At 47.8% G+C, this 27102-nt stretch overlaps 1 protein-coding gene across 2 annotated transcripts in view; it reads right to left on the reverse strand.

Moving 5' to 3' along the window:
* Positions 1-178: 178 nt before the first annotated feature.
* Positions 179-27102, reverse strand: part of HCN4 (hyperpolarization activated cyclic nucleotide gated potassium channel 4) — a 149751-nt gene continuing 122827 nt past the window's right edge. The window contains exons 6-9 of one of the 2 annotated variants that reach the window (XM_068695220.1): positions 23420-23566; positions 22246-22486; positions 20078-20242; positions 179-4835 (exon numbers count right to left, since the gene is read on the reverse strand). In XM_068695220.1, coding sequence (XP_068551321.1) covers positions 3241-4835; positions 20078-20242; positions 22246-22486; positions 23420-23566 — 2148 coding nt within the window. In that variant the 3' untranslated portion in view covers positions 179-3240. The remainder of the gene's footprint in view (positions 4836-20077; positions 20243-22245; positions 22487-23419; positions 23567-27102) is intronic. The other variant, XM_068695221.1, reaches the window with a different exon arrangement.

Consider the following 27102-nt stretch of genomic DNA (forward strand, 5'->3'; position numbering starts at 1 on the left):
TTTCTCCTTTGCGCTGCTAAAAATTAAAGTGTAGGCAAAAGCGTAGAAATTTTACTGTCAGTGGCTTACCATACACTGCCTACAGGCATGTGTGAGGTGGAGAGGTGGCAGCAGGTAAACATGCCACCAAAGTTGTGAAAACAGCAGGAAAATACAGATAGGAAGTGAGACAAAACCTTTCATCATCTCTCTCCAGTAGGGCAGGGAGGGCTGAAATGACAAACGAGGTGTTTTTTTTCTTCTTGAAACCTCCTCCCACAGTGCCTGAATTTCAACACTCAAAGCAGACAGCAAGTCAGAGGGCTGGGTTTTTACTTTTTTATTTACTAAGGTTTTTTATTGTGTGTTTTATATTGCAAACCCCACCCCTAGAACTCTTCCCTCCCTTCCCCCCGAAATAAAACAAAAAATAACAATAATAATTAATATAGTTCCACCTACTGAGACAAGCCTAGTGTTGACTGGGGTCCAGTCGGAGTAACTCAATATTGGCTACTGCACCGCTAAGAACTGGAAAATCAAACAGCACCCCCGTGAAAATCAAAGCGAAGGAACCCAACCGAACGCAGGATGTTCACCGGCCTGGCGGAAGGAACGCACGTCTACCAGAGACAGCCCTCAGGGTGTTTCTGTGCACCTCCATTTGTCTGAGTGTCCACAGGGGTTGTTGAGATTCAAGTACCAATGCAGCAGTCACGGGACAGTCATCCACGAGGGCTTGGCATTGCTGGGCTGAAGACCTTTCCCACCCGCTTGTATCGAATTCCCCAGACCCAACCAGCTTAACTCCCAACCTCTTGAGATGTTCGCTCTAGGGGGCCCTCTGGCATACGGGGTAAAAAAGGTTGTTAAAACAAATATAATACTTGAAAGGATATCGTGAGTCTTCCTCTAGGAACTCGTACCTTTGAACTTATGAGAGGGTCTGTGACTCTGCTTCAATTCCGTCAACTGATTCTGTTTCAAGATGAACCTGTACATGTTTTGGAAAAGCAGGAGCTATGCGTTACAATTATCACCTGCCAATCAGTCCTACAGGAGGGTCAAAACTGACATGTATTTTAAAACTAGGAGATACATATATATATAAATGTGTGTGTGTGTGTGTATGTGTGTGTGCGTGCTTACACATGTGCATAAATAGACTACATATGTGTATAACTGTATACTATATATATATAAAAGCATGTGTGTATATATAGATATATATATAAAAATCTATACACACACACACACACACCCCTCCCTCCACACACACTCACACATACATAGTTGTATGTAGCTAGTAGAAAAAAACATTTCTAGAGCTCCCCTGACCCTTTAAGGAAGACCGAAGCTGATTACATCTGAATTCTGAGCCACCAAAGCACGTTGAAGCAAGAGTGCCCAGTAATGCTTGCAGCAACATTCAAGATACAGGCACATGTCAAGAGTTTTGCAAACAATTCGGTATAAAAATCAACTGTCAGCCAGTGGTTTTGGGGGAAGGAGGTAAGAGAGGGGGTTGTATGGACCTGTATCGTTACTGTGATAATATTAAGTTTTTTGGCACTGCTGCGTGAAGTTCCGCTTTCCCTCTGTGGGCTGGAGGGACTCCAAGATAGCTAGAAACAGAGGGAAGCCGGACAAGGGTTTCTAACAAGTGTTAGAAAAGTTGAGCACCTGACTCTTTACAGTGAGGTGGCTGGAGACACCTCTTGGCCTACTGAAAAAACAAATAGAAAGAAAGAATCAAAAGAAAAGGAGACATTTGCTCTAGAGGTAAAGGCTGTAGCTTCTCAGTGCTGTGTGCACCAAAAGGCCCCATTCTGTCTTCATCCCACTTTGCCTTAAATCAGGGGAGCCCAAACTTTCCAGCTCAAGGTGCCTGCCAGGCCTCAGATGTGTCCAGTGATGCTGCAACTGCAGGGCGAGACCAAAGCCAATCAATCAGGTGCAGGCTGTTATTGCTGGTGAAATCAAGCAAACGATTTCGATTCCCCCATCAGAGGAGAAGCATGGACCACGGCTGGCCGAATTTCTGGTTTAATCTGTTTTAATGGTATGAATGTAGTTGCAAATCTGAAGGATTCTTGGCTGGGCACCGGTGTTGCCCTCAGTGCCTCCGAGCTCAGACTCCCCTGGGCTAAGGGGGAGGAGGGCCGGGGCGACTGCACCCCACCTTGCCATCTTACCCTACCCGGTTCTCTTCAGAGCAGTCAGCCCATGGACACCGAGACACCGAGACCGAGAGGGAAGATTAATGTGCTGCCTTTCTTCATCCCTCCCTTGCTCTGCACGCCCCAGCCTGGAGGGCAGCACGCACGCTGTGCACACCGCGAGGACGCTGAGGCTGCCATCCTCAAGGTGCTCTAGGTGATCCTGCTCGGCAGGGAATTGGACCAGGTGACCTTCAGAGGTCCCTTCCAACCTCAGCCATTCTGCGATTCTGTGATTCTTCTGCTGCAGCCAGCAGGCTGGCAGCGATGGGACTTCTCCCTCAGAGCATTGATGGAACGAGACAAGCAGCTGCAGTCAGGCCCATCCATCCATCTCCTGGTCACCCTCCTCTTCTTCAGATGGAGTCCAAAAAAACAACTCAGCTCTTCTGAAACCCTCAGAGGGGACTGCATTAGTGAAACTCGCCCCTCTTCTTGCCTCCTCTGAGCCCTGCTGATCCCAGGAGAAAACCTGGGAGGCAGTGAAACTTTCCAATGCGTGTGGTGAGCCGTCCGAGTCCCCCCATGTCTCGGTGCCACGAGCCAGGTTCAGGTGCACCAGGCTGGTGCAAAGCGGTGCTAAGCTGAGGCCAACCAGAGCTGTTCCAAATACACCAGCTACGGGCCTGACCTGATGCTCCCTTCTCTGGCCCACGTCAACCTCGGATCTTTGTCTCAACAGGAAAACCTTTTTTGGTGGCTTCTATGGCTGATCATTTCACATGTTCCAGCTCAGGCACACGCCTCGTCTGTGTGTTACCTCGTTGGATTAAATTTGCTCATATCCTTTTGTTCCATGTATTAAAATATTCTATAAAATCAAGTGACCAAAAATCTATAGCTCTAAGAATACCTGGTTATCTTCTTTTTTTTGTTGTTTTTCATGTGTTTTTGTTTGTTTGTTTGTTTCTAATCACAGTTAAACCTAAACAAAAGAAATGGAGGAAAAAGAGGGAAAATAAAAAAAAAAAAAAAGAAAGATTAATGAAAGTCTAATTGGGAACCGAATTGCACGGCTGACATAAACAGCTCTCAGGAGTCCTCACAAATTGGAGGGCAGTTTGGATCTGACAGGCTCCAGATCCCCCGTGAGCACTATGGATTCTTTCCGCCCACCAGCAGTCAGGGAAGCAGTGCCCGCAGCGCTGGCCCCAAACACCAGCGGATGTGGTAAAGAACCTGAGGACATCTGACGTGGTAAAGTCACGCGCCCAGGAATTGAGCTACAAGGCTTCCCGAGAAGTCCAGTCCCTCCACCAGGAAAAGGAGAGAAGCTGGAAACAGATTCTCTAGAGGAATGAGAACTTTGGCTCAGTGTCTGAGCCAGCTCTTGGGGCAAAGATGGCTGGGAAGCAGAAATCAACTTGATGTCCTGGTTCAGGCGTCCGGGTGGCACGGGCGGCGTGCTCTTGGACTGCAGGATCTGCGGAGGTGGGCTGGCCGTCTGAGGCAGGAGCAGAGAGCCGTGAGAGCCTGAGGCCCCAGAAGGGCCACACTGAAAAGTTCTTGTTGCCACTGGGCTCTGAGTAGGAGGACTAAGGCCAGAAGGGGTATAACAGGGAGAGGCGATGCCAGACTGTTGGAGAGGAGACATGGAGGCAAAAGGCGACCGTTCCTGGTGGAGCTGGGCTATCGTGCCAGTTACAGACCCTAATGCACTTGGATGTGTTTGGCACAGGCCTGAGGACGGCCCACCAGAGGCCTGTGCCAGCTGGCTTAGGCTGGCGGATGGCGAGTTGGAAGAAGGAGGGGGCTGGAAGTGATTAATTCCCCCCAAAGTCCCACTGCCTGAGAGCTGCTGTAACTGTCCCCCCTGCAGTGGTCTCGTGGTGGGCTGGAACTGGTTGAGAAGGCCGGGGGGTGAATTCGATGCGAGCTGGGTGAGTGATGCTGATGGAGAGCTAGTTGTGGCTTGCTGGAAGTGCCCGAATCCACTGCTGGGAAGGGGTGGCTGCTGCTGCTGCTGCTGCTGCTGCTGCTGTTGTTGCTGCTGCTGCTGCTGGGTGGGCTGAGCTGTCCCTAAAGGTGATCCAGACGGTGCTTGTTGGAGCTGGCTCAGTGCCATGGAGGACGCACCACTCAAACCCGTCTGGCTCGAGCCAGCAGGAGGGGATCCCACCTGGAACTGGCCTAAGCCAGCGGCGGCCGAGTATCCTGCGAGTTGCTGGATGTGGTAGGAAGAGGACGACGGGGTTTCTGCTCCCGGTGTGTGCAGCTGGGACGGAGTGCTGGAGGGGGAGCCGACGGCGGAAGGCCCGGCCGATGGGATTAGAGACTGAAGCCTTTTCAGCTGCCTCGGGGTCTGGCTGGACTGCTGCCCCAGGGAACCCAGGACGGACACCGGGGGCCGGAAGATGGCTGTGGGGAGGCGCGGGTGGTGGGTCAGAGCTATCGCGACAGAAGTGGTGGCTGCTGCAGCCTGCAGGGGTGCCTGGATCAGTGGAGTCCAGATGACAGGCGTGGGGGTGGATGCGGCGGCAGCGGCAGCGGCAGCAGCAGCCTGGACATTGTGAGCACAGTGTGCCATCTCTCTGTCGTGCTGCACAATCTGCTGGATGATCTCATTCTCTTGGTAGTTGAAAACACCTGAATTGAGGTCATGCTGGACTTTATGCAGCAGAATGGAATTTTTCTTACCTGTAGGGAAAGCGAAGAGAGAAAGGGTCATTCTGATATGGCAAAGTAGGGGAGGCTTCCTCAAAGCTTCCTGCCAGACCTTCCTCGAGTTGTTGGCACTGTCTCCCCTCCACTGTCATTATGGGCTCTGCATACGGTCTTTGTGCTCCAGCAACAAGATGATAAACACCGTCTCTTCAGCTTTTGTGGTATGATCAACATACATCAAGGTCCCATAAAACTGCCTGGCAGGACACATAGTCTTAGACAGTAGGGCCAATTTTGAGAAGTGTGGCAGACCGGTAGCAAAGCTTATGAATCTGGAAGAGTGTCATTTTGCAGCTCATAATCTAAATTTCCATTTAGAAAAAGAGCAGGAAACCAAAGACCATAATTTTTGTATTTGCAAAGGAAAACCTCAGAAACACAAGTTCAGTGCAGTCTCCTGAGTCGTCAGTTACTCTCCAGACATGTCTTTTCATCATCTGTCTCATGCATCTTGCTCATTCTGAAGTCGATCATTTGTTTCTAGTTGAAATGGAATTTCTCTATGAAAAATGGGCAGGACTTTACGTGCTGGAAAAGCCCAGGTGGCCCAAGTAAGAGCCCTGAGACACGCTGCAGCTACCATTATTTGGCTGTGTCCTTCTAGCCCAAACTTTAAGGAAACTGCAGGCTAGCAAACCTCATGTTCCAGCTGGACTTTCTAGCCTGCAGCAAAATATTAGCTCAGCGCTTTGCCTTTTCAATGGGCTGGAAAATGTGGCATAATGAGTTTGTCTGGCCTGAGTGTGCACCTGGCACTGAAGGGATGATCTCTCCTGGACTGAAGCAGGGGGATGAGATGCTGCCAGGGATGCCCTTTCACCAGAGCACAAATGCTTTCTCAAAGGACAGGATTTGTGATGTGGATAGGCACTCTGTGTAACGACTTTTGTATCTGGGTTCTTGTAACAGTCTGTGCATGGGTAACTGTGCCAGCACTGATTTGTAAGGCATTGGTGTATGCTGGCTTGAATGGTTTTCTTACAAAACTGGTGTGGATTAGATCCTCTCTTCTTGCCTTTTCGAGGGTCCTCTATCCTGACAGCATATGCCAGTTTGAACTGATGACAGCACCTGCCTATCGGCTGCCTTTTCACTTTTATTTATTGCAATCATTTGGATGTGAAGGGTTCAGCCTAGCAAGCTGTGTGCACCCTGGTTGTGTGTCTGCACACAGCTCATTCTGCAGCTGAAGCTCAGGGGTGCAGAAGGGTCACCTCTAGACGAGATGCCGGCTGGTTTGGATCAGACCAAAACCTGAACTAACCTTCCTCTTGAACCAAACGCTTCCTCAGGCCCACTAGCAAACCTCTGCTCCGATTCAAATGTCATTTCTTCTGGTTCTGATAGCTTTGAGTTCTTGTACAGGACCAGGGTAAGCGCACAGCATCTTGCCAGCTGCTGGGGAACCAGAGGGGCCTCTTTTCAGTACTTTAATCCCCAAATCATGTCATGTTTTAAGAATTAAAAGCCAGCAGTGCTGCTTCTGTCCATTAACAAGTTTGCTGCAAACAAAGGCTTATCCATTAAGTTTGTCTCTACTCTGTCGTGAAATCACTGCTTTCAAGGTAAGTCAGCCCTTGTTATTACCAACTAAAACCACAGTATGGTATTTAATTTGTCCCATATGGCATTCTAGTTTAAACTGGCCAGCTGATAGTTTCCAAGAAGGAATGGTTAGGAGTGGACTGCCACCTTGGTATTAGTTCCCAGTGAGATTCCAGAGGAATTTCCTTTCAATCCTATGCTGCTGAGATCTCAGGTCTTTGCACCTAGATGTCATCCAGACTGTTGTTTCTTTTACTGTATGGTGTATCTTTTACATCTGTAACAGGTAAAAGGCTTACAGCTGAAGGACATGATTCTTACTCTAGTCAAATGTAAACTCAAACGTCTGGCAGCCAAGGACTTGAATGACACTCAGAGGAGAGTAACTGGTATCCTGGTGTCCTAAAAGTAACTCAGACATGAGGGAGTTTTGAAGATAACTAGCTGAGTTCTAAAGCTACCACAAGAAAGAGGGGAAGCAATTGTTGCAGAAATAAGGAGGAATTTATAAATCATAAGAGAGATTCTAGTCACTACCACGTACAATGCCAGGAAGGCATCCAGTGTTTTAGTTCTAGCTGCAAAGCTGGAGAAGGTGCAGAAAATATCCACAAATCAGGCTTGAAAACTATCTGTGGGTGAGTACTATGTATTCAGCTTCTCTCGGACAAGAGGTGACTTGATACTGATTTATAGGGAACTTCACAGACGCAGGAAGCTGATAAGAAACATTCCCTTTGGTTCCAGAAAGCCCCACAAGATACTGTGATTTTAGACAAGCTCAGAAAAAAAAGATAAGGAGCAATCTGACAGTAATTGTAGTTTTTCCTTCACTGTACTTTTCAAAATCAAGCGTTTCTCTCCTTATAAAGGAGGAGGTGTGGGCTCTAACAACTGAGTGCTATGCAATAGTGCTATGCAATTGTTCACAGCAGGTAAAGCTTAAAATCCACAGCTCCCTGGTCAACCCCTCCAGTGGGCTGAACTGCACCATAAAACCAAACCAAAATGCTGACCGGGTTTTAAGGACGTATCTGTTGTGGGTAGAGCTACGGGATACTTAATGGTTTTGTGGTTTACCTGCTGCTGATTACTCCCTCCAAAAAAGCAGATAGGCAGATGGACAGGAATGGATCTTAGAGCTCTGGAAGGACACAGACCTGAAGGCAGCCAGTGTTCAGAGCTGCTAATGCCATTGCAGGGGCTAGAGAGCCCGTCCGCACTGAAATGCTTGTGTACAATACCTATACTACACCTGTTTCACTGTATAACAAGCTGGCATGGACAGCACCAGGTATCCCCTAAACAGAGCCTGCCTCTACCTGCCAAGCACGCCAGTGGAGCACGAATGTCACCTTTAAAATTCAGAGCATTTTGGCAGTGAAGGAGCAGAGGGTCACACTCTACACAAATGCTACTTTCCAGGCAGCGTCTTCTAGAAGCACACACCCACTCACAAACAAATTAGATCACAAAATGCTGCTTAAACAGAAACAGAAATGCTAACTGCTCCAAGTCTGGAGAAAAAGAGCAACCAATCTAAATAAATTGACAGGTAAGAGAAAATCTGGCCAGCACACTTGAGATAAAAAGCAATTCAGCCTGCAGGTTTGTAATCATTTTCTTTCTGGAGTTGAAGGTACAAATCCCAGCATGGGGAATCTTGCACAACTGCAAGGTCAGGATGTGGATGGGAGACGGCATGCTGAGTTCGAGCCAGACAGGCAAAAAACTGCCCTGCTGCATTTGCTTTCCTGATAACAGCTTGTAGCAGAACCGGGCTGAGGAGGGACAGCTTGGGTAGAAGGAGGAGAAACAGCAGATGTTGCTAGTGCAGCTTTCCGAAAAGCTCGATACCAGCAACTGCTCTGCGCTTCCATCACCGCACCTCATCTCGCTCTTTTAATTCCATGTCACCTGTCTTTGGCTTCTGATTTGCTTGTCTGTGCTTGAATAGCCTGCCATTTCCAGTGCTGCCCTCAATTCCAACGAGAGCCCATTGCGATGTTAATCAGGGCTGCACGGATGAATTGAGGAGACTGATGTTTTCATAACCGGAGCTCCTGACAACACGGAAAGACTTCAACAGCAGACTGGTTTCTTTGGCAGATCACTAAATGGAGAATACACTAACATTTTCCAAACGCACATACGATTTACTGCAAAATGGTTTGATCAGAGCTCCTTAAATTTGTGTCATGTTGATAAAATAATTCCAGTAAAAGCCTTGGAATGACTATTTTTGTTATTTTTTAAACAGGACATTTCAGTTTTCCTTTGGAATTACATTACATTTTACTGTTTTTCTGAACCCAACTTGAATTTATTAACTGTTTCATTAGATCAAATTTTTCCTCGTCTTTTTTTCCAAGAAAGTCTCAGATTTCAGCTCCAGGTCATTAAAAGAAAATACTGAAAATGTTCTTTCAATTACTGAAGGAGAGAAGAGTTTTCAAAATAAATTTTTCAAACTCGTAACTGGTTAGCAGACTGAAAAATTAATTGTTTCCACTGTTCTAATTAATTGCATCACTCATATGATGCTTCCACACCCTGATACAAGTCTGATTAGTTGCTTCTGGAGAAAAACTCTCCTTCCAGCCAGCACCAGATTACAACAGGCACACAGCAGTGCCCTGCTGGCATAAAAACATTTTCCTGGCAGGTCTGACTGAAGTCCTGCATGAAACAGAAGCCAAGAGCAGAATGAGGCAGTGGGAGTCAGTTTGCTTGGGCTGGTGGTTCTGAGATTATTTCTGCCCCCCTTCCATCTTATTTATGAAGTTGCTTCAGTTTCAAATTCATTTTTCCTTGTCTGGATTTATTGTCACTGCACCAGCCTCAAAAGGAGAGCAAACAAGACAGCAATCTGAAGACTGAAAGGCTGATTAGTTTGGCTCTGTGTAACCCTAATTAAAACTATGTCCTGCAACCTACAGCTATACTCAGTGAACTGCAACAGAGCCCTGTGTTCTTGCTAAGCCAGGGAGAGGCTTCATTAGGAGAGAGGAAAGGGGACTCCAGCTTCCCCTTCACCCTAATCATGGCGTGATTATGGAGGCTGGCTGCTACTGGAGTTTCTCCTTCTGTGTTGTTTATCCCATAGAAAGTGTTGAGCAGAATCTCAGGTACTAAACAACCCATCCATGCATTTCTCCTAAACCCCAAAATACTACATAAATTTAACAAGATTCTAAAGAAAGCTGTAATTCTAATTTATAGCATTTTGTTGTCATATCCTGTGAACTGGAAATTCAGCAGAACTTTTGCTTTGGACAAGTAAAAATGTAAAGGATGTTTCCCTTGGAGTCCTGGCACTGGAGAAACCTACACACACACATGGTGACCCTGCCCGAGGCCAACCCGAGACCTGGAGTGTTCAGGTTCCGCTGGTGGGAACATACCTCGTGGGAAAACAAAGACCAGGGCACAAGGAACCAGGAGCCAAGTCTGCAGGTCTGCTCTCTGTAAGCCCGGCTCTGGGACTGGTCTGCATGTGTGTGTGAAGGAGGACAGCAAAGCCCCGATGGGCACCCTGCAAACTGCTCAGGAAGGGGCTCCTGAACGGACGTGGTCTGCTTGTGAGCAGAGGCTGAGGACTGGGGGCTTGCCGGGAGTCAGTACTCATGGTTAACCAGAGTTTAAAGCTTTCTGACATCGAGCATCCCACGCTCCACCAACTTGAAGGGCACTGACATCCTTGTGCTGCCAGCTCCGGAACCGGGAAACCCTGGCAAGCAGTGCTGGGTCTGGGCCGTGGGGTGAAAGGATGTCTCTGGAGCAGCAGGGACCTCTCCTCAGGAAAGCTGCCCGTGCTGCCAGGGTTAGGGAGGCTTTTAGGTCGCCCAGCCTCTCTAGGTGGCTGGCTTCTGATCACCAAATTCCACTCTCCAAAAATGCTGGTTTGTAGAGAACAGGGAGTTAATTCCAATTCAGCAACTGCTCTGGCAGAGCTCAGGGGAGAGGTGCAGGAGGAAATACCTTCAGAGTGTGTGTAGCTACAGCGAGGGATAAACATTAAGTCAGGTTATGCAACTTCACGTGGGGCCCTTGCTAACAAATGATTCCCAGGGCTGCCTTTCCAGACGGTTACTGTTTTTCCCCTTTTCCTGGTTGGATCATGTCTTTCCAGTTCACCCTGCAAAGCCCTGCTCAAATCTGCACCCAGGTCCTCTGAGGTGAAGGTCTGATGGATGAATACTGCCACACATCTGTCTCTAGAGCTCTCATCTGATTTTCGAGGGGAAAAGCATCGCTTTTTACCTTTCCCTGCCATATGCTGCTTTAGCACTTCCTCTGGAGCAGGCAGTTACATCTCCCTAGGTAGATTCTGCCTCAGAGCACTGAATCTGTTTAATACACCTGTGGACTGTTTAGAAGCTCAGGTCCTGCTCACCCAAAATCTCGATCTGTACTAATGTGAGCTCGTGGAAGGCCACTCCTCAACCTCAGCAGACCTCTGACCTACAGATGCACACAGGGACAGCCTAGTCCAGTGCAGGAACCAAAGCAAGGCTTGGAAGCAGGGGCCAAGTTGTCTCTTAAAGAGTGCCTGTCCTGTCTGTCCCAATAACCTCTTCCATGGTCAGACCCAACTCACCATTTCCAGTCCCACATCTCCTGATTTCCTGACTCCTGACCCTCCTTCTTTCCTTAGCAAGACCTACCACCCCCACTTTCTCTTCATCCTACAGCCAATGGCAGGAGGTCTAGGTGCTACAGGAGTAAAACTAAAGGACGTAGCCTGAAGGGTCTCCATGGCACAATTCACCTTTTTGTTCTCTTTGTTCAGCTCCTAGCACAGAATGTTTTTTCCCATGGTCAGACAGAAATAAGTAACATTAATGCAGTGTTGTGTGCTCTAAAAACTCCATGTTTTCCTCACTGCAACAGTGGACTAAATACAGGAGAGGAAAGAAGATATTTAGAGCCTAGAAGATGTTTATAACAAAGCTGCTGGTGCTTTGAAGTGGAGTGGGGTATGTGAAATTATGGAAACCAAGCTAATAGATGTTTCTCCCTTAATAAAGAATTGCAAAGTCAGATTTTCCTCAACTGTAGATAGCACACAAAAGAACGGGGAGAAAGGCTCACGTGATTTCATAAAAAGAGCCAGCACTCAACAATAATTCTCCTATCAAATAATCAAAATTAGCTTTCTGTTGTTGAAATTCCGCACAGACACAGGGGAAATTAGCTGTGACTTTCTGTTCATTTCTCTTTTCAGTTCTGTCTAAGTCAGCTGGCTGCAGTTTAAGAATTCAGGTCACTGAATTGCTTTCTGAATTTGCATGCATTTGAAATAATCTCACTTTATTAGGCTGGCTTATGCTCTGGCCTGCTGTCAAAGTGGCTGCCCCCTGCACCACATGGTTACTTCTTTCAGGTCTTCTCTTCTTATTATTCATACGACTGGGTACTGAACGCCCTGCTCGGATCACTGGTTACTGCAGGGAGCTCACAGCGTGGTGCAGGTACGGAGGTGGTCTTTGCCCTCCCTTGCCACAGCTGCTTCTGTGCCCTGGGGGTTCCTGCCCTGGGACTGTGATGGCTGGGGGGTGTCGCAGCACCAGCTCCTGCCGCTGTCTTAGGGTCTGCACACACAGGGAAATCAGCTGGAGCAGAGATTTCAAAGTAATTCTCAGCCCCCGACGTATGTACTCTTCTGCTGTTAGAGCCTGCCTTCCTCCCCAGTGTAGGTCACCCCACACTTTATCAGCTGCCTTGTAAAGGGGTCAGCTCAGAACTGAAGGAGCTCCCGGAAGCAAGGCAAAGCCAGCTGGATCCCAGCAGCTTGAACTCTGCCTCAGTGCATCCACACAGGAGTTCCGTGCACTTAACAAATCTGCTCTACAAACTAATTCACATTAACCTTCCTGAGAGCAAGGCTATGTAAACACATTACAAACTGGATGTGCAGTTCTTGATGAACTGCTCTGCAGAACTTGCCATATGTGTGCTCTTATGCCGTGAGACGTACAAGGCAGCACCCACCTGCTTAATGCAGTCTATTTCTTTCTTGTCAAAGCCGCATCATTTGAAGTACATTTAATGTACAATATTCCCTTCTTCCCCTGCTCTGTCCTCCACAAGCCTCTCTGGAGATAAAACTGTACAAAGGGGTTTATTGCAGGAAAGCCAAGCGCCATATGGGAAGGGAAATAAATGTTATCAGCATAGAGCCCATTGCACTGGGGTGGTTAGCTGAATCTGTTGTCTTATGACCATCTTAACAAACAATAGTTTAAAATGTTACAACAGACAATCCCCTGTCTTTCCAAGTAGAGGTCTGCTCTCCCCGTACAGCTCAGGCCTACCACTGATTTCTTCTCCTCTCCCATACACCTGTTTGAAGTATGGGGCATCACTTTTAAGGGACAGAACGCAGCCTCCAACTGTGCCAAACTGCTGTAGGTCAAACGATACACAGAGAATGATGTTATCTGATGAATCTCATGATTGTTAAACAAAACGTGAAATAAATTAAGCTGATGATGCTCTTCCCTCTCACTTGTCACATTTATGCCCATCATATGGGAAAAAAAATCAAACCTATAGGGCTCTATAGAGCAAATTGTTTGTGAATAGCCGTGACTGGGTGTAAGAATTGTGCAATTCTGAAACACAGTGGCTGCTACTTATTATTGCTGGAGACTGAAGCCAAAGAGCCTTCTCTTCAAGTGGCAAGAGTGCTTGTATCTGGAGCCAAAGCTTCTGCATTCAATTCTCAGTGCCCTGCTGGAGCTGACAGCTGTGACAGGGACAGATTCTGGAAGACTCTGGGCTGGTGACATTCTGGCACTGCTTTCTGTCAGCAGTGTGGTCGGGGTGCAGAGAGCTACCAGACTGCCCTCAAGGCAGGAAAAGTCCCCTGAGTTTACAGGTGTGGTTGGCAAGCAGATCCTACTTCATGTCATTAGAGAGTCAAAAACATTAGAGAGTCAAAAAGGTGTTGGAATGGGAAAAAAATATCTGAATGGGTGTTTTATTTTGATACTGATAGCAAATAACTGTGAGCATGGCTCTCTAAATGCAAAAGGAATTTGGTAACTTGGGGGACCCATGAAGATGGGTCACAATTATATTGCATCTCCTACCACTCTCCAACTCTCTTGCTTCTGCTGAATGTCTCCCAGCTCTCCAAGTGTCCGTGGTACTAGTGACATCTGCCTAGAACACCAAATTCTTCCCAGAGAATTTGCACCCTGTGAGGTAGACTTGCAACCTGTGAGGTTGGGATAAACCGAGGTGCTCAAGGTTATTTACAAAGTCAGAGGCAGGTCTCCTAAGATCCCACCACTGTCCCCACCACCCCTTCTACTGGGGTGTCTTAGGCTTTATTTTCCTTCCAGAGTTGCACGAGAGACAGCATTTCTGCATCCAGACAGGGTTGGCAGTTCTCCTTAATTAAGATGAAGTCACTTGCACTCACCCACGGCTGATGAGTTGCTGATAGCTTTCCTTAGGCTAAAATACTCCAAATCTGGGACTTTACTTCCAAATAAAAAGTAATTCACAAATTGAATTCCTGCTGAAGTCTGAGCTCCTACCATGAAGACACCGATATCTGAGCTAGATCACATTTCTACCTTGGCCATTTTAGATAGCTATCTGAGGGAAGCCAAATCACACTCCAGAAATGCCTTTTTCTCTCTGCTGACTGTAAGTCAGATTCAGATCTGCACGCCTTACTGTCAGAAATTATGGGAGAGGATTTGGGGTCAGGCACCGGTATTGCAGCAGCTCACTATGTGGATAATAAGTTTCTGTCTACTTAAAGGGCTGGGCAGTCTTCAATGCGACTTGGAAACAAAGCTTTCTCCCAGAGCACACACACTGTAGCACGGTACAAATCCTAGGTCACAGGAACTTATGTCCTAACATCACCTGTGCCTGGATCAGCAGCCTCAGTAAGAGGCATATAGAGCTTTATGACCAAATCTGCTTGCTCATCTCTCACGTGTGCAGCTCTTTGGGGATTACTCACTGGCATACAGTAAACAAATCTGGGACCTCAGTGTGGACATTTTATGCTGAGTACATATTGTTTTATTTCTACTCATTTCAGTCAGTTTCATGTGATTTTGATGGCACCTGCCCCAAGGGAGTAAGCAGCTAAGGTGTGTTCAGAGACCGAGCTCCACCTTTGCTGGTATTGTTTTCCCTGTAGGAGAGAAGAGGAACTAAGGCAGAGAGCAAAGGCATGACAAGGACAAACGGGGAATCTGTGGCAGAGCTTGGCACAGGTCCCAGAGCTTCTCATTCACAGCTCGCCCAGCCTAACCCAGGCCAGTCCTACCTCTGAGGCAGCAGATCCCAGAGCATTAGTCACGACCCAGACACGCGGGGTTGCAAACCCAACGGGATTTCAGTTGCAGAAGCATGATCACGAGCTGACAAACGGGGTGCCCAGAGAAAAAGTTGGAGAACAGCTATTTTTGTGGCTTGTATGACAAAGCTTTTAAAACTTCTCCCACTACAATATCTTAAACAGACACTTTGTACTGTAATAATGTTACGTAATAATATTTAGATGGGTATTTTGTTGCCTTAGCTTTGTTTTTTTAGCATCTGCAGTGCCTGGAGGAAATGCAAGGCATTTTTAATCCAGGGTTAACTGCGATCCCTGGATCAAAATATATGCAACTGGCATTCAAAATATATGTATTTCAAACTGTTTGGTGTAAAGTATTCCCAAAGAAATTGAAAAAATAACATTCCCTGCCTTCAAAATGTTCTTTCAGCTCCCACTGGTGACCTTGATACGGATGGTGAGCAACCTCATGGCAGACGTTCATGGTATTTATTACAGCACAGTGAGCACTGGAAAATAATTGTCCCCCAATATTTTTGGAATGCACCGGTGAATTTCAATTTGACAATATCCACGACCCGTATTGTATTTACTTTCAGTGAACATTTGAGTGGTTGTGTTTTACAAGTGCAAATACTTGTGAAAATCTAATTTTAAGCTTCAATGGTCACCGAGAGCCAGTTTCAAAGCCAGACAAGAACAGAATCCTGCGACTTATGTAACTAACCGACACATCACAAACTGGGGCTGTTCACAAACGCTTGTCAGACACAGAATTACTCACTGGAGAAATGAACAAATCATTTCAACACACAAACACTACACTAGGAAGAATTTTACAGCTTGGTCAAGAACGAGAAAAAGAGGAAAATTAAATCAGTGGTAAAATTGTTATTAATCAGTGGTCAGTCTGATTTCCTTGAGTCTCAATCTTCAGGCTTTGAGCTTGTGGAGACCTGTGCATGTGATTTTCTGCAGCCTGAGGAGTTCTTTAGAGTCTGAAGTTACTCAGAGAACAGAGTTAAGCAGGGACACAAATCATTGCAGAATCCTGGCCTTAGTCAATTCTCAGAGACTAATCCCTTCCAGTCTTTAAAGAGCTCTGCAAGTGCAAGACACCTGGGAAACCTCTTCCCCAGCCACGCATGGCCCAGGCAGGATGCCAATATCAATTCGCATTAACGACAGAGGTTAGGAGGAGACACCAACATGCTCTTTGCCAAAGCGATCAACGGAGCTGACAGCTCCTGAGGGCTGTGCCCTCCATGTCACCACACCGCTGGGCTACCAGCAGGAAGCGATGGGGGGCACAGATCTGCGTGCATCTGCCCCTCTCCTTGCCCTCTGTCTAGCCACTGGCTTTCAAAGTGCATTTGCTCTGCAAAGCGAATGCCTCATTGCACCTCCAGTCAACCAGCACTGCTCCTGGTGCTTCAAGGGATGGGGTCTTACGTTCTTACCCTGTCTCTCTGCCACCAAGGTGAGCTCAGACCATGCTTTCCAAGTCTTCTGTATAGCAGCTAATCCTGTAAGCATGCCTCCTGTGGCTGGATGGACTGAGATTTTTCTCCCTGCTCTCGATTCCTCACTGCACAGGCAGAATACTGGACGGATCTACACTGGTACCAGAGCAATGATGGAGGCCTCCAAATCACTTCATGTACTCAGCGAGGCTTGGGCTTCTCAAGGGTGTGTTGTTGGGTCAAAGGAATTTAGCGAATGCAACACTGACTTGGAAAGAGGCTTGCTTCCATCCTGCATACAGATCCTGAGCTGAACGCAGCATGAGCCAAAAATACAGTTCCTCTGTTCATACCAGGCCCTTCTGGCCCTTTGCCCTTTACTCTCAGCCCCCTATAACAATCCCCTTACTGTCAGAGTCTCAGCTCGGTGCAGTGCTCCTGACTTCCCTAACCAGTCACGTGCCGTTATGCAGCTACTGTGCTGCTGCTTCTGGATGGCGCACATTTCAGGGGAAGGTGAAGAAATGTCTTATTTATAAAAGGCAGGGATTTCCATGGGATCTGCCAATTCCAGTAGGACGGGCATAACTCCCTTAGGCTCTTTTGGGAAATTCCAGCCAAAGAATGTTACACATGAGGGGGCTGGAAGGTGCTATGAGGATGCTATTTTGCAATGGTAGAGGACATAAAGCTGGAGAATAGGCAGCTGTCGAGTCTGATTGCCAGGGAAACAGGGAGAGCACTAGGATTTTCCAGAGTATGGCTCTAACGGTCTGTGCCTTTTTTATGGTGCAGGGACTGATATTGGCTCTGGTCAGCAGAATGGCAAAAGCAGGGGAGGACAATGCCAGAGCTCTGCACCAAAGGGCATGTTATTCCAGTAGCTCTGTGCCACCTTATACTGACCTTATACTGACATTTTGCAGCTGCATGTGGAAGGGAATTTCTCCTAGGGGAAGAAACAAATGAGTTTTTTTATGATGGTTGAGAAAACAGAGCTGTGAGGAGCAGCATTCCCCCTCGACCATCACTGCAAAGAAGGCTTCCCACAGCTGCACAGACATGGAGGTTCCTGTCTGGCTTTTGGCAGCCTTTCCTGCATGCCTCCACACTGGAAATGGGAAGGAGCTACAAGCCAAAAAGGCTGCCTGCAATGAAATGCCCCAGATGAGCGGTCTGACTCATGGTCTAAGTGTTGTTCCTTGGAAACTTGAGTAACATCACAGGGATAGTTCAGGCATAGTTCTGATGGAGCTGTGGAAAGGGACCACTGCCTTGGGCTTACAGGATTATGAGTTGAGCCAGCAAAGTTTATTCTCTGTAGCCTCTGACTCAGCGTCAGCTTGAGCAGGTTGGCTTTACCTCCCCACATCTCAGTTTCTCCACTGTAAAATTCCCTGTCCTAACACCAATTATTAATGCAGTTTTGGGCAACTCGCTTTGATCTGCATCATGAAAGGCTCCCAAGTGTTTATCACTTTGAAATCAACAGCAACTGGACAGCTGGGTAGCTCTGGGTTAAGATTACTCTGTATAATGGGGAGAATAGCACTGTCCTGCCACTGTATGAGAAACGATTGCAATCCATTCTCAAACTAACAGCAGCAAAGCAGAGTGAGAAAGGTGAAGGAACTCTGGGAAGTTCTTTAATGTGGAGACGCAGTCTGCAAGGGGACCAGTGAGGCATTTTCTCTCCTTCAAGTTGACTCCGGGAAGGAGCAAAAGGAAATCAGCATTCAGCTGGTCCAGCCACCACCCCGGTGGCAGAACAGTGGCTGGTGTGCACATCACTGCAGATCTCTGAATGCCTGTGATGCAGCCACTAAGCAAGCACAATCCTGCTCTCTGACCTGCAACCTGTCTCCCACACCTCCAGCTCTTACACCCAGGGATCTGGCCTGACTGATGATTGCCACCAGTGGTACGACTACAGGCAGTGCTGATGGCTGGGAGTGAGGATGACAGCTCAGATCTTCAACAGTAAAGTGCTGGTCTCTGATCCTCGCACTGAGACAAGCAATGCTGCAGGGCAGTATCAGTAGTAGCTTCTCATCCTCTTCTGTCTACACAGCAGTTCAAGGACTGCAGCAGGAAAAGACACCAGCTAGCTTTAGACTAGCTCCCTCAGGTTCTGGTAACACCACTGCAGGTTAAGCACCCAAGGATTTACCTAATTACACAGTGGTTTTGGGAACGTCCTCAAAGTTCAGCATCACTGCTGAGAGCAGTCTGTGCTACATTTACCTTGAATTTTGGCTGTGCATGCGGCTGCACACAGAGCAAAGGACAAGGAGCACACGATGCCCTGCCCTCCTGTATGTACAGTTACAAAGAGCACCAGGCTAGGAAGCAGAGCAGTACTGACCATCTGAAGATGAAGAACTTCAGATAAAGTCAAGCTGGCCCATCCCTGGTTGTGCTCGATATTACATTTTCTAGAAGATTGTTCAGTCTAATTTAAATAACCTAAGTGAGGAGACTGTTGCCACTTACACTAGGGCCTCATTAGTGGCCAAACTCTACATATTTAGCTCATAACCTTTTCTTCAGGGGTCACACTTTCTGGTCTGAAGCAGGTAATGAGATGCACAGAATACAATGTTCCTGGCATGAAAAGCCCCAGGGACACTGCACCCCTTGCTGGGATGCCAGCTTCCTCCCTATCCCCCCACCCCCACCCCATTATCCTCCTTGCTTTCTGCGTTGTACTCAAGACTTGCACTGACCTTTTTGATTCTGGAAAGCAATGAAAATGTGTGCAGCTTTAAGTGATGTAGAATAAGAAACTAAAGAAGTTAGGCTGGCACTCTGAAATGCTCAGTCTTTAACTCAGCAGAGACTTCCTGCATGACCTTGTGTAAGCCACTTAATCTCTATGTTAAATGCCTCTGGTTGTGACCAAGGCCGGGTACCTGGTCTCCTCTAATCAGACAAGGCTGTTTGCAGCACAGGTGATGTCTCCCCCAGGACAGGACGGCATCATGGCATGGGTGACCGTGAGCTATTACACTTCAATGATGCTCTTTGGTTACCTGTGTTTACTCTGGGCTGTGGGAGGTTAAGTGTTCTATCAACTGTTCAATGTCTTTGTTCTGTCTGGTGCCCATTTCTACTGACAATATTGGACTCCTGTGGACAGCTGGGAAGTGCTTTGTGGCTGTGCTTTGCTGATGGTTTTGCACAAGACACCAGAAAGCACTCCAAGCTTTCCTGTCCCAACGGCACTTTCTGCTTTTCCAGCTATTTGCCAGCTATGACCAGAAAAACAACTGTCCCAAAAAGCTGCATTATGGTCTGCATTTCATAGAGGAGACTCTTCCTCATCAATGTGGCTCCAGTTTTTGTCTTTTAAAAAGTAATACCACTAACCCATTCAGCCATAGCCCAACCAACATCCATGCAAAAGACAGGCTACCCTCCAATAAACACCCAAGACCTCATGCTGAGGGATGATTGCTGCTGCAGAACATTTCAATGAAATACTGAAGTTTGCTCACAGGACCTGGGGGAGGTCACAGCCTGGCCTATTTTCTGTTGAACCTAGGGGGCTCTGGGTACTTGCACATTCTGAGCTAAAATTCAAAATCTAGAGAACTCACCAGGATGGTTCTCATGGGGTCAGAATGATCTTGGTTCTTTAAAAGGAAATGGAAACAAATGAAGCAGGAGCAGGCAGAAATGTGTATGTGAGAGACAGAGAGAGAAGGATGAGGTTCTAACTGATCATAAATGGGCTTCTTGTTGGAGCTGAAGCCAGACAAGGAGAGACTGCATAGGATCTCCTTCAGTTCACAAATGCAGCAAAGGAACAAGGGACCAAAAGGACCAAGTCTGGGCCCAGGATGCCAGAGCAGCATGTAGTTGGAAAGGAAACCCTCACATCTTCTACTTACCAATTCTGTCCAGCCTGTCGAGAGCCACTGTTTCAAAAGCTCGCCGCATCATGGGATACTCTTCCAGAACCTCATTGAAGTTGTCCACCGAGAGGGAGTAGAGCCGGCAGTACGTATCGGCTCGCACACTGGCTGTGCGCCGGCCACGAGTCAGCAGGCAAATTTCTGGAATGAGAACCCCAGCCTGAGAACGTGGGGACAGACACCACCACCCCTGCCATACAAAAACCTGGCACTGCCACTCAACGGGTAGTCCTGCCTGCCACCCAGTCTCCCCTCCAGTAGACTCTACCTGCTCTCCCCCTGGAAGCATGAGCAGTGGTAATGTTCTCCATATGCAGTAACATTTAAACAAGAAAATACCAGGGGGCTCAGTTGTGGCAGCTGCTGCGTACAATTGTACCTCAGGGATTCTGCTGATCTAATTAGCCAGTCAAGTTTTGTTATGGTGGATTATCAAAGATGTTATTTGTGCATTCAGAGCGGAGAAGCTGTCTTTCTCCAACTCCTCATGGGCACTGGGAGCAGAAGGTCATGCCGTGCCCTCATTGAAGCTAATTCTCTCTTTAGATTTGCAATAAAGGCTCTGTGCTGACCTGTGGCCTTGGTGCCTGGTAGAAACAGCGATCCTCAAACCCAGAACATTTATCTGTTCAAAGATGCTTGGAAGTTACTTGCAGATGTGTCACAAGCTTACAGATAGGATAAGCCAAGTTAGTGGTACCCACTTACTAACTCTTGGTGTATTTACACTGCAGTCAGCTACTCTCAGAGGTTGCTCAGCTGGCTACAGAACAGAAAGTCCTTGATTCTAACATAAATGCCTCATTTGGGCACAGACGCTCCTTGAGCACTCAGCAGAGAGCTCCTGAGTCCTGCTTTTCCACTGATTACACACAGAGTCTGGGCACCTAAGACAGGCACTTAAAGACAGATGGTGTGACCTAAAGGCAAAAGGTCTGGTCACAGCATGCTTTTCTGTGCTGTTGGGTGTCAATCTACCAGCACCACTCTCAGGATTCATTCTGGGTGCACTCCAAAGTGCCAGTACAGCAGCACTACAAGGTTGTGAGTTTTAGGCTGCTTTCCTAAGGAAATAATGCCTCTGAAACTGTGCTGTCTTTGAATGTGTGAGAAGTTGTGCGTGTGGTATTTGAAGTGCATTGAATCTCATGGGCAATTTTAATAAAATCTGTCAGAGTAAGGGTATCCTGACTCAAGCCCTCCAACACCAAATCCCAGGAAGCTGACCCAACTTGCTAGTGATGTACAAAATCCCTGTACCCTAAGGGATCAGGGTCTCCAAGGGATACAGCTCTCCAAGGAGCTACTTGTGCAGGTAGCTGCAAACATGTTGTTTTGCAGGAAATAACAGAAGTGTGTAGGAAATGCAAGATTGGGATTTCTTAATAGAGAACGGTTCTTACAGAGAGGAAGGAAAGTCAGGTTTCATTCTACCCCTCCTGGTAGGTGATTAATTATGACGCATTCAGTGCTTGTACTGAAATGTGCATCTGCCAGAGAACTGTCTGTCTTGGGGTGTCAGTGAGGTCTCTGTGGGGCTGTGATAGCAGGAGTTTCTGTGCTACTCATAAAAGCAATATCCTAAATCTTCTCTTATGGTGTTTTCTGACCTTGTATTACTTTCACTGTTCCAGGCCTCTGCTGCTGATACATTATGCCTGCCTGCCGACCTTCACGACATTTTGCTGAGCCACAGACTGGGGAGATGATGGACTATGTTTTTTCCTCCATGTTTATACAGTACCTCATATGATGGATGCCAGGCAGTAGGAGTAGGCAACACTATAAATGTGCTTGGAGAATTGAGAATGCTCCATTTTTTTTTCCTTTAGATTCTCAGCTTCACAGATCTGTCAGTTTGCTTGGGGCAAAAGGAAATGAAACTACAAGAACTAAGTTTTCCTTCTCCACTTTGTTATTATTTATTGCCTTGACTCCCACACTGCCCACGACTCCCAGCCACCACTCATTGCACAATTTACTTATGGGAAGCTGCAGGACAGGTGAGATAAACAGAGATAGGGGGTGGAGGAGGTGACTGGGTATCAATACCACATTCTGCCCTGCCTGTGTATGACAAGCGAAGGAAAATGTGAACACTACCAGTGGGTCTCACTACACAAGGGTGACTCGTTAACACGCACCTCCAAAGTAGGAGCCATCTGCCAGCTTGGTCTCCTTGTTGCCTTTGGTGAGGACGCTCACCACGCCATGCTGGATGAAGTACATCTTCTTGCCAATGGTGCCCTCCCGGATGATGTAATCCCCGGGCTGGAACACCTCGAACCGCAGCTTGGTCAACATGGATGTCACAAAGTTGGGATCTGCGTTGGCGAAGAGGGGCATCGAGGCAACCAGCTTCCGGCAGTTGAAATTGATGATTTCCTGATGACAATGTGAGTAAAAACAAGAGAGAGGTGGGGGGGAGGGAGGCAGGGAGAACACACGGGACAGGGAGCAGAAAAGACACACACATATGTTTAGTCAGCATCTAATAACCCATGAAGTTTCCCCACTTTATGTGTATGTTAAAAAGTCAAAAATAAAACAATGCTGTCCTCTTTGTCTGGCGCCCCCAGTGCAGGCTGGAATGGGCCTCGGGACACAGCACGTAGCAGTGCTAGCTGAAGCTGATAGCTTGACACCATGCTTCATTGCCTTCATTCATATGCTTTCTCTCTGAGCAGGGACAAAACAGGAACACCCCACCGTGCCGACAAATACATAAAATATACCTCTTACTTCAGAAAGCCTTGGATTTTGTGAGAGGTGCGTAGTGCTGGTGAAATGCTGTATGAAAATGCCCAGGGCTCCTCTCTGGGAAAATGTTATAACTCACCTTGGCAGCCCTACGTTCTCTGTTGCCCTTGCTTGACAATGAGATATTAAACAGCACAAAAGTGCCAAGGCGCTCAGAGAAATAATTATCCTGGGCAGCTGGGGACAGTGTCAAGAGGAGGGAGGGAAAGGTGCCCACCAGTCACCGGGGCATGGGCTGCCTCATCAACCTCAGATGAAGAAAGCCCAATTCAGCTGTTCAGCTGTCAAACAGCAGACAGGGACCGTGCCTCTTCCTGTGGGTTGGTGTCACTTGGAGGGTGTGACAGCACCTTCCGTCGCACAGGAGCTGCTGTGCCATGGCAGCTCAGACTCAGGGAGCAGCAGAAAGTGATACTGAGTACATCTCCCCAGCACAATGCTCCCCAGCCAAGCGGTGAAGGAAGATCTGGATGACTGGAGCAGGAAGAAAGAGGGCAGGGGAAGCATCTGTCTCCTCCTCACTGGAACACACACTGCCCATTTGCAGCCCCTCCTCACCTCTCGGAGGGGCTCGCTCAGCTCTCCCAGGATGCTCTCCTCATCGAACATCTTCCCCTGGTAGCGGTGCTCGTAGTAGTCATGGATGCGCTGCCGCATGTCCGCAGGGAGCTTGTGGAAGGACATATACTGCTCCACTTGTTTGTACTGCACGGGGGAGAGAGAAAGAGAAGGAGTTAGCAGGACACGCAGTAAATGGCACCGCACCCACTCATGGACAACTACATGCCAGGCTGATCCCCATACCTGCTTCCTTCACGCCACGCTGTGTTGGCCGAGGCAGGTAAACCTGGTGCAGGATAGAGCGATTGCCTGAACACAGGGGAAGCTTGCAGATACCTTTATTATATTCCCCAAATAGCTGCCCAAAGTTTTAACCCTTAAACTTACCCTCAACCAGTTACACCATGAACATAACTCCTGGGTACTAACACACAGAGATAAAACTGATGGGGGTAAAGAGCAACCAGCTAGGGTGCCCTGCTCAGCCAATAATGGTGTGAGAAGTCTGTGCAGAATGGAGGCTGGGGCACACGTCCTGGCAGCTTGGCTCCAGACCAGTAAGTGATGGGTAGCACCTTGGTGTCTCAGCCCAGCAGAGGATCCTACTGTCCCAGGTGCCGCACCAAGCAGCAGAATGCAGTCCTGCTGTGGATGTACAGTCACAGGCAAACTGAAGGAGGTGCAGAAACCTGACAGTTATTCGCATGAATCTGCAGCACCCATGGGCTGCTTCTCCTGTCCTCTGTGTTCTCATCCACCCAGCTATGAGGCCGATCACCTTTGTTTCCCACTCACAGCTGCACAGGTCTAGGTTTTTTCACCTTTTCTGGGTCCCTGCTGGCCCATGCACTTTTGCTGTCAAACCTGCCTGTATTTTTGCCTAACAATTTGCATTTCCATCACATCACTTAGAGGGGAATACAAGGGCGTGCTGCCTGATGCCAGAGCAGTATCTGAGGATGAATGGTGCTTTCTATCAGTACCTGACACTTCTTCAAGGGCACGGGGCTGTAAATGCGCCCACTTGCCCTGCAGGTGCTGCAGGAACAAGGTGTGTATGCTGGTCATGCCCCCTCCCCCAGTGTGCAACACAGAGCATGATCCTGAGCATGTACTGCACTAAATAATGCTGATAAGAGGATCACGCACCCCCTTTCTTTCTCCCCTTCCCCTCTTTCCCCCAATAAATCTGTCCCTGAATGTCCCTTTACTGCAGCTTGTGCTGAAGTGCCTAATTACCGAACTCCTGCTCATTACAGACCTCCCCGGCACACACCAGTGTCACTCAGCTCTCAGTACAGTCTGTGCTGGCACTGCCTTGCATGCTAACAACTTGATCTGCACCAGAGAGGAGAAGGAATTACTCGGAGAAGCCAAGGTGGCAGAGGGGACACTCGGGGTTTCCTGGCATTTCCAGAGCTTTTTGTCTGTCGCTTGCAGCAGAGGAGCTGGCTATAAATATTCATGATCACTACAGCATGATCAAAGTCAAGCGAGTCACCACCTCCCCACCGGGAGCCAGGCGGTGAATTGGCAATGAACGGTGCACTTTTTTATTTGGATTGCTGAAGTTCTGTAGAGACTGGCAGGAAGCTGCAGTGGGCTGTGCTGGGCGCTGCACAGTCCGCAGCTCCTCAACATGGGTGGCAAAGGCAGCAGAAACCATCAGCTCCTGTGGGGAGAACTCACCTGGTCTGAGCCAGTCGTGGATGTTGCAGGCTGTGCTCTTAAATGCACCAAGTGTAAGGGCTTGGCTCAGACGGCGAAGCAGAGATGTGTGCTGCCTCTGGAGATGCACCACGGCACCTGGGGCATCCATGGGACTGGCAAATCAGATGCAGGACATGCAGGACACGCACTATGGAAAGGGCCCAACTTTTGCTGACTCAGGTTTATGAAATTTATCTCGAATCCACAAACAGCTCTGTTTTAATGCTGTGCTTTTGTTCAATAAACTACTTGCCAAAAATTTCATTTCAGACTCTCAGTTTTAGCCCCGTGTCCTGTATCGGACTGTGTCTACCACACAGCAAACGCACCGCAACACATGTTCCATCACAGAGACTCGCTGGTCAGAGCTCCAGGTGACCCCTTTGAGTGTGCCCCATGTCACAAGATGCCACTCATCACCTGCTCCCAGCCACCAGCCCACTGTCCCTCTTCTCCCCACCATAAGCACTTGCTGTCAATCTCCAGCTGACCTCTGCTTCTCAGGAAAAATATCCCTAACTTCTCAAATTCACAAGCACAGTTTGGATGGGGAGACTCGGACTCTGCTTACTCACTACTGTATACAGATTTATTGCTCTGTAACAAAGAGCAATAAATTACGGCTCTGCAAAATCCCTGGGACTTGTCAGATTCTCCTACAGTCACTGTCCGCAGATAAGGCTCAGAGTAAAAGCAGGACAAATTTACTTCACCGGAATGAAAGGTTCTGCTTCAGATCACAAATTAAAAACACGGTTACAAAAGAAAATTGTAGAATAAGAAATCACAGTTGACGAGAAGGAGGTATTTTGGCTCTCCTGCCTTTGGCAGTGCCACCTCCCCTCACCCATGCCAGGTAGAGAGTTTTTGAGCTCTCCTGCGTGTAGAGACGGAGTCCTGCAGAGCTGCTCGCAGATGAGAGCATCAGCCCCTTCTCTCTGTGTGTGATGGAAGAAAAACCTGCATGAGGGAGGACCTTTCAGTCCATGGTGGGCAGTACGTATCACTCCTCAGCTCCAGACAAGATCGCTCCTGAGGCCACCAGCAACACGCGGGGACAGAACTAAGTCAGGGTCAGGCGAGCATAACCACCAGAGTGCATGGATATTAACTGAGGCCTTCGGATGGTGCAGACCCCATCCCTAAAGCCACTTGATGCCCACGGAGTTGGCTCCCTGTCAGGTGCCTTTCAGACGTGGCCAGCCATAGCCTGACAGCCTCCTTTTGCCTCCCTTCTCCCTTGCATTCCAGCCCTCCTGTCTCCACATGCTCAGTCTGACCTGTGCTTGGAGGACCTGTGCAGAGATTCGTGGCCTCTCTGAGTTCAAATGGAAAGACTCATTTAGGAATTATTTAAATCTCTATGAAGACAATTGAGTCAATTTAAATCCTAACTCATTTTCTTTAAGTCTGTTTTTCCTCGAATAAGCCCTTGAAGAAGGCATTAATATATCAAAAGGGAACCATTTAGATGAGTATTTTTACTTCTAGAACCTGCTGCTTTCCCTAGTTGTCTCCCCATTCCCCTCCCTTCTGGCAAAGCTCACATCACTCACATTACAAAGAGAACAAAATATTTTTAACTCCTTTCATACCCTCGATCTCTGTCATGAGTCCTCCTTTGGCAGTAATAAATCACTGTCTGGAAAAGCTGGGCTACTTCCTTGTCCTACTTCTGAACGTAAAAAAGATCCTGCATTTGAGAAGAGCTGCTTGCACCCCAGCACTGACACAGACACCTCTTTGAGTCCTCTTTGGTCCACAGACATCACTCTGCAGAGATGCAGAGAAATGCTGATTTCCAGTTTTGCAACTCAGTTAATTCAAACACGCTTACACGCTTTCACAGTATGCTCACCGACACGGGCACACACACATAACCTACTGCAATGAAAGGCCCTGGGATGCCAGTTGCCTTTTGCCTGAACATCAATATACACTTCCTATACAGAGCTGTGTTGCTTGCATCC

Source organism: Anas acuta, chromosome 12 (genome assembly GCF_963932015.1).
Source record: "Anas acuta chromosome 12, bAnaAcu1.1, whole genome shotgun sequence".
In the NCBI taxonomy this organism is placed as follows: domain Eukaryota; kingdom Metazoa; phylum Chordata; class Aves; order Anseriformes; family Anatidae; genus Anas; species Anas acuta.